The sequence below is a fragment of the Helianthus annuus genome, chromosome 2 (genome assembly GCF_002127325.2).
Source record: "Helianthus annuus cultivar XRQ/B chromosome 2, HanXRQr2.0-SUNRISE, whole genome shotgun sequence".
In the NCBI taxonomy this organism is placed as follows: domain Eukaryota; kingdom Viridiplantae; phylum Streptophyta; class Magnoliopsida; order Asterales; family Asteraceae; genus Helianthus; species Helianthus annuus.
Genome location: NC_035434.2, coordinates 53,597,821 through 53,604,005, shown reverse-complemented (window position 1 = coordinate 53,604,005; position 6,185 = coordinate 53,597,821). Strand labels below are relative to the sequence as shown.

Genomic DNA, 6,185 nt, shown 5'->3' with positions numbered 1-6,185 from the left:
AACCGAAACTGTACAAATACTGCCTGTACAAATACTGCCTATTAAGACCTGACTACCATCCCTGCAATTGTGATCTTTATGCTGGAGTATGCTATATGTAAAATTGAATTACTTACAGCAGCCATCGTCCTGTCATTGCAACTTGTTTCGATTCCAAAACAACCAAATAATCTTTCAAAACGAGATTCGAATCAAGGGCAAATCATAAATTGAAATCATAGAATAAACATCTGAATTGGATTCGAAAACTAAAACCTTCAGATGCCATAGGTTCAATTCCAACACGAGATGAATCAGGCGAAGCCACGTGTAGCCGAAATCAGTATCCCAACGCCGTAATCAGTATCCCAATCGGATCCCCTGTAAGATCGCCGCCGTGAAACTCACCGCCGTAGTTCTCCGTCGCTGATTAAGCAAAATCTCCAGCGAAACCCTAGATTGTGAATGACGATGGTGAACAGTTGATGAAATAAGAGGAGAGCAGGGGCTGAAATAAGAGGAGAGCAGGGGCTGAAATAAGAAGAGAGCGTGTGTTTTGATTAAATGTCACTTAATTACAAATTTGCCATGTGTTCACATTGGTTCTCGCGGTTCTCGCAATAAAGGGTGGTTCCTAACGGATCTTTGTCCTATATATATATATATATATATATATATATATATACACACACACACTAGTACAGAGACCGAACCAAATCACACTCATCAAGTCCAAATGACACTGTCATTTGGATCATAGCTCAACGATGGTCATGCATGTTATTAAACCAAACGATGGTTAAGCTTCAAGTGACACCAAATGATAGTCATAATAATGGATTCCAATGATGTGGGCCTTGTATGGTATCCAAACGATGGTGTGTTATATTAATCCATATCAAGGCCCATATCATTTGGGCCTATAAATCCCATGACCAATTAATATCCAATCATGTCGGTTAGCTCCATGCTTTGTTCGTTTGTAACTTGAACTTGTACTTCGAGTTGAACGACGGAGGAACGTCGTTCCACATTAGTCGTAACCGAACATCATTAGCTACATACACAAAAGTGTATCAACATAAATTCAACACCAATGACCAGAAGATAAAGAGCAAAAAGAGACTTTTAGAGACTAGAGAATGAACCTGAAACATGAGTTTGTCTTTATAAAATCCAAGTGATTCAGGCATTACATAAACTCCAATAACATCAAGGTGTTTGTTACTAGCACGCCCGTGAAATCCTACAATCATGCTAATTTGTAAAAACAGTTGTACCAAACGGGACATCACGGTTCTAGTTGGTCACAAAACGTATTGACATCACTATATTCGCTCCATCATAGTGACCTGATGTCACACTAATTGACATTAAATATTCAACTGGATAGTCCATGCAAATCTGCAAAAATTGATAAATCTACTTTCATATATGCTAAGAACAAGAACCTATAAGAATATAACAAAATTGAAACTCTACCATCTTTAGTTTGAATTGTTGCATAACTTTTGTTGAGAATAATTCAAAAGAGTTTGAGTGCATGTATTTATTTACTGTTTTAAATAATGTACTCCTATGTCGTCTCAACAAAAGCCCACAGACAGGCTACACAATGAGCCGTCCTTGTGCTTAGATGGTTCATTGCGAGTGCTCTCATATCATTCATGGTACACAGAGAAAATGAACATAACCATCAGATTTCTATAACAAAATTGAGAAAACCTCATGGCTCTTAATCAGAAAACTCTTCGTAAAAACAAGAGTCACATACACTAAAATCTAAAGCATGTAATCCCAAAACAGAAACCCTTCATAAATGTCTTTGAAGGTTAAAATCTGACATGGATCCCCAACGCATACCAAAAGTTCAACAAGCGAAAATTTGCATAATAATCAGACAAAAATATAAACTATGTTCATTGCATATTCCAACGACTTCTTGACATCATGGAGTTCTTAGAAAAAAGGTCCACACTGCCTCTATGTCATCATCTTCAGAAGTACTCCATATGAACACCGACCGCACTTAAAAACCCATTATTGATCCTGCCATGAAAACCAACTACTTTCCCAGGAGAATATGGTGTTGAACTAAAATTAGCATACCCTGCTCCAGTTGGATCTCCATAAGGTCCAAGGATCCTCTTGTTTGTATAGAAACTAATGGACACGATAGCTTCCAATCCATTATACCCTGCAACAGGTCCATACAACCCAGATATGCCACTCAAATACTCGTCTTTACCATCCAAATTAACCTGCCAAGTTCACAGTTTTGTTTTCAGCCTCAAGGGGTTAGTTAGTGAACTGAAAAGTAACATGTCTTTGTACATACACTAACATACCAGTTGTATATTTGTAACTCCATCTGCTGCTCCATGGACTTGCGACAAAACAGATTCACCATCCTTTCCCAAATATTCAAACTGAAGCGCGTAAATCACCTTCAGCTCTCCTGCATGAATGCGTATCTGTTTGATAATGGGGAAGACTCCATCATCCCATGGTTTACCTCCACCTGCTCCCCATGGGCCTGCATCTCTCGGCTTTGACATTCTTAACATACTAGAGCATAACTGGTTAAAGAAGAACAGGAATTGTGAGGGTGTTCAACTTCAACGGCAAGATTATGGAATAGTTTATAACTAAAAACAAAACATAATTACCAGCAAGAGAGTTATAGAAACTAGAAAACGAACCGCCGGCATAAAATTGACTTCATATGTGGAATTGAGACCATATGCAAGTGATTCAGGCATCACATAAACCCCAATAGCAGTGAGGTATTTGTCGGCGCGCCCATGAAATCCTACAATCACCCCGCCTTTTCCATCATATGAGAAAGCAGTGCCGAAACTAATACCATAGGGGCCATAACGGTTCTGGTTTGTCACAAAGCTTATCGATGTCACAACGCTAAAAAATACCGTCCCACTTATTGACATCAAATATTCATCCGGATGATCAATGCATATCTACGAGAAAAGGACACTTTTACAAGACGCAAACGCTATATGATGTACGCAACGACATTAAACAATATTCCGTATATATAAGTTACCGTGTCTGTTCGATTCCCCCCGTTGCCCCCAAAAAAGGAGCTTTGAGTTCCACCTTTCCAGTAGGTTTGGAATTTGATGGAGTCAACAACACCTCCATGACTAACACTTATCTTTCTTATAAAACCGTCCGGTCTGTAAACCCATTCTTTCCCGTGTGAACCGCCCCATGGTCCATGCGTTATGCATCCTTCAAACTCAGTTTTAGCTCCCTGCAAATCATACAAAAAATAAAAGCCTTATAGTTTTTAAAACACAAAAATGAGCACTGGCATACGCTAAATTATGAACATAACAAAAAATATAACAAGTATTTTTTTTTTTTTTTGGAAGTACCATTTTAAATCAGATTCTTTGCCTAGCTTTGAACAATCTCCACTACCTGCATCAATCAGACATAATTATGGGATGTTAGAAAAAAAAGATCAACTTGGAATTATATCTGTAATCATCCTCCACTTAAGCTAAAAGTTTAACAAATAATCATAAACTTAGCTAATCACCTGTATCGATTGAATGCTCTGGGAAAATCACAAAACCGGATGAACGATTGAACGAACCTTACCATTTACCAAAAAAGCTGAGGATAAAAGGGGAAATTATGAGCAGTTGTAATTATGTAAATGGCTAGCTAGCCAAGCGTGCAGACCGTAAGGCATGGGAAACGAAGAGACGAATTGCAGAGAGGACCAGCTATCTCGACATGTCTCGTAAAGTAGCGAAACTAATTTATTTTATACCAATGCATATATTTTAACTATTTATTTAAATTATTTATCTTTTTTCTTTAAATAAATTGAGCTAGTTTTAAGTCTCTCGCATTGTGGGCTAGTAGGCGTAAAACCGTGTTACCAGCGTTGCGGGGCTAGGGGTGTAAAACCGTGTTAATAGCAACTGAATGATGACTAAAACCGGAAAAAAGCGTAAGTCAACAAAACGAGTTTTTAACAAGAGACTCATGTGACTTAAAAGTAGACGAACTCAAATTTATATCGACACGTATTAAAAAGTTGATGGGGTAGAAAAACGAGGGACCAAATGTGACAACCAAATACCGTGCTAAGTAGCACCCGAGCGAAAAAATAAAAAACTGAGGGACCAAATGTGACCACCAAACACCGTTCTAAGTAGCAACCAACCAACGACCAAATCCGAGAAAAACGTAAAACAAAGACTAATAAAACAATTAAATTCGTTTAACTTTCATGACAATTACAAAAAATCAAAATTTTGTTACAAAACTAGAAAAGAAGTCTAAAATTTACTTAAAAATAAAAAAGAAAAAAACTAAAAGAGTAAACTGCCAAAATGGTCCATGGGGTTTTGTCACCTTTGTCACTTTTGTCCAAAACTTAAATCTTTTGAATATGGGTCACTGTGGTTTCAATTTTGTTGTCATTTTCATCCAAAAACAAAATCTAGTTAGATTTTTCAATTAATATTCAACTTTTTTGTCTTTTCCTCCCACTTAGTATGACAACTTCGGTTGCAACCAAACACACAATCTATTCAAGTGTGAATCACAAAATAAATACATTTTATAATTAGCCGAACTTGTACAAAAGTTATAAGTCTGATAGGGATTTCTTTTCTGGATAGATAAAATGGTTACATTTTTCCTTTCTTATGGGTTTTTTTTATTCGAGATTTTCCGATTTTCGTGATCACTTGTGGTGCTAATTGACATGGTTTTAAGTCTCTCGCCATAACACAATTGGCCACCGCGCAAGGTGGCGTGTAGTTTTTCTAGTTCTCTTCTAATTTAGCATATGCTACACCGTTTCAAAATTATTTATCTTTCTGTTGTTCAATTTTAATTCGATAAACCAAACAAACCATATAACCAAAAATCAATTCAAGAATCAAAACCGAGGACCATCCATGACAAATTCTAAAACAAATGCATTTCAGTCATATTCTAAACAAATGCATTTCAGTCATAGTTTTTCTAGTTCTCTTCTAATTTAGCATATGCTACACCGTTTCAAAATTATTTATCTTTCTGTTGTTCAATTTTAATTCGATAAACCAAACAAACCATATAACCAAAAATCAATTCAAGAATCAAAACCGAGGACCATCCATGACAAATTCTAAAACAAATGCATTTTAGTCATTTCCCATATATATATTTATTAAATGGGAGAATAGTGCCAGACAGCTACCTGACACCCCCCACTGGATCAACACGTTTATTATTTTATACCCATTATAAATTATGTTTCTGCCCCCAGCTCAAAATAAAATTACGCTTTTTGTCCCCATCTCAAAATTACGATCTTGCCCTCAATTTAAAATTACGACTTTGCCTGGCACTCCCCCATTGGACCAACCAGTTTATTATTTTATATCCATTCTACAATTACGTTTTTGCCCCTCTTTAAAATTACGGTTTGCCCTCAGCTTAAAATAAAATTACACTTTTGTCGCCAGCTCAAAAATACGATTTTTCCTTCCATTCAAAATAAAATTGTGGTTTTGCCTCAGCTCAGAATTACCTTTTCGCCCCCCCTCCCCCCTTAAAATAAAAATTTGTTTTTGCCACCAGTTAAAAATTACGATTTTGCATTCTATTCCGCATTTAAAAAAATTGTGATTTCGCCCTCAATTCAAAATTACGTTTTTTTCCCAGTTCAAAATAAAATTATGTTTTTGCCCCCAACTCAAAATTACGATTTTGCACTCGGTTCAAAATAAAATTGTGCTTTTGCCTCCATCTTAAAATTATGATTGTGCCTTTAGTTCAAATTTATATTATGCTGTTACCCCAAGTTCAAAATTACGAATTTGGCCCTGTGAAAATTTACAACTTTGCCCCTTGTTTAAATTTACAGTACTACCATTACTTTAGCTTTTGGCAGATTACGATTTTTCCCTAGTCAAAAAATACAACTTTCCTTTAGTTAAAAATTACAATATTGCCATTGTTTTAGTTTTTTTTTCAAAACTATAAAAGTGTTTTGTTTTAATTGGTTGACTCGATTTAATTGTTTTTCGTGTCAATGAGCTGCCTAACACTCGATCATTATTTGGTCATCGCCCCCGCAACGCGGGCGGGGCATCAACTAGTTTTTTTATAAAATCTTAGCTTATTTTTTCACTTTTATTATCAAACACCAAGGATCATTCACAAGGGACCAAACA

At 36.2% G+C, this 6,185-nt stretch overlaps 1 protein-coding gene across 1 annotated transcript; it reads right to left on the bottom strand.

The window, feature by feature from the left end:
• Positions 1–1,829: 1,829 nt before the first annotated feature.
• LOC110891911 (agglutinin) lies at positions 1,830–3,429 on the bottom strand. The gene is made up of 5 exons (XM_035980998.1): positions 3,424–3,429; positions 3,044–3,253; positions 2,682–2,957; positions 2,328–2,558; positions 1,830–2,240 (listed from the first exon to the last, which is right to left on the bottom strand). Exons 1-5 carry the CDS (start codon positions 3,427–3,429, stop codon positions 1,977–1,979), a joined length of 987 nt encoding a protein of 328 aa, XP_035836891.1. The 3' UTR covers positions 1,830–1,976.
• Positions 3,430–6,185: the final 2,756 nt, after the last annotated feature.

Coding starts and splice junctions, on each gene's coding strand:
- LOC110891911 (XM_035980998.1), bottom strand. Junction 2,958..3,043: donor GGGGGAATCGAACAGACACG/GTAACTTATATA, acceptor CTTTTCTCGTAG/ATATGCATTGATCATCCGGA. Junction 2,559..2,681: donor AAGTCAATTTTATGCCGGCG/GTTCGTTTTCTA, acceptor TTCTTTAACCAG/TTATGCTCTAGTATGTTAAG.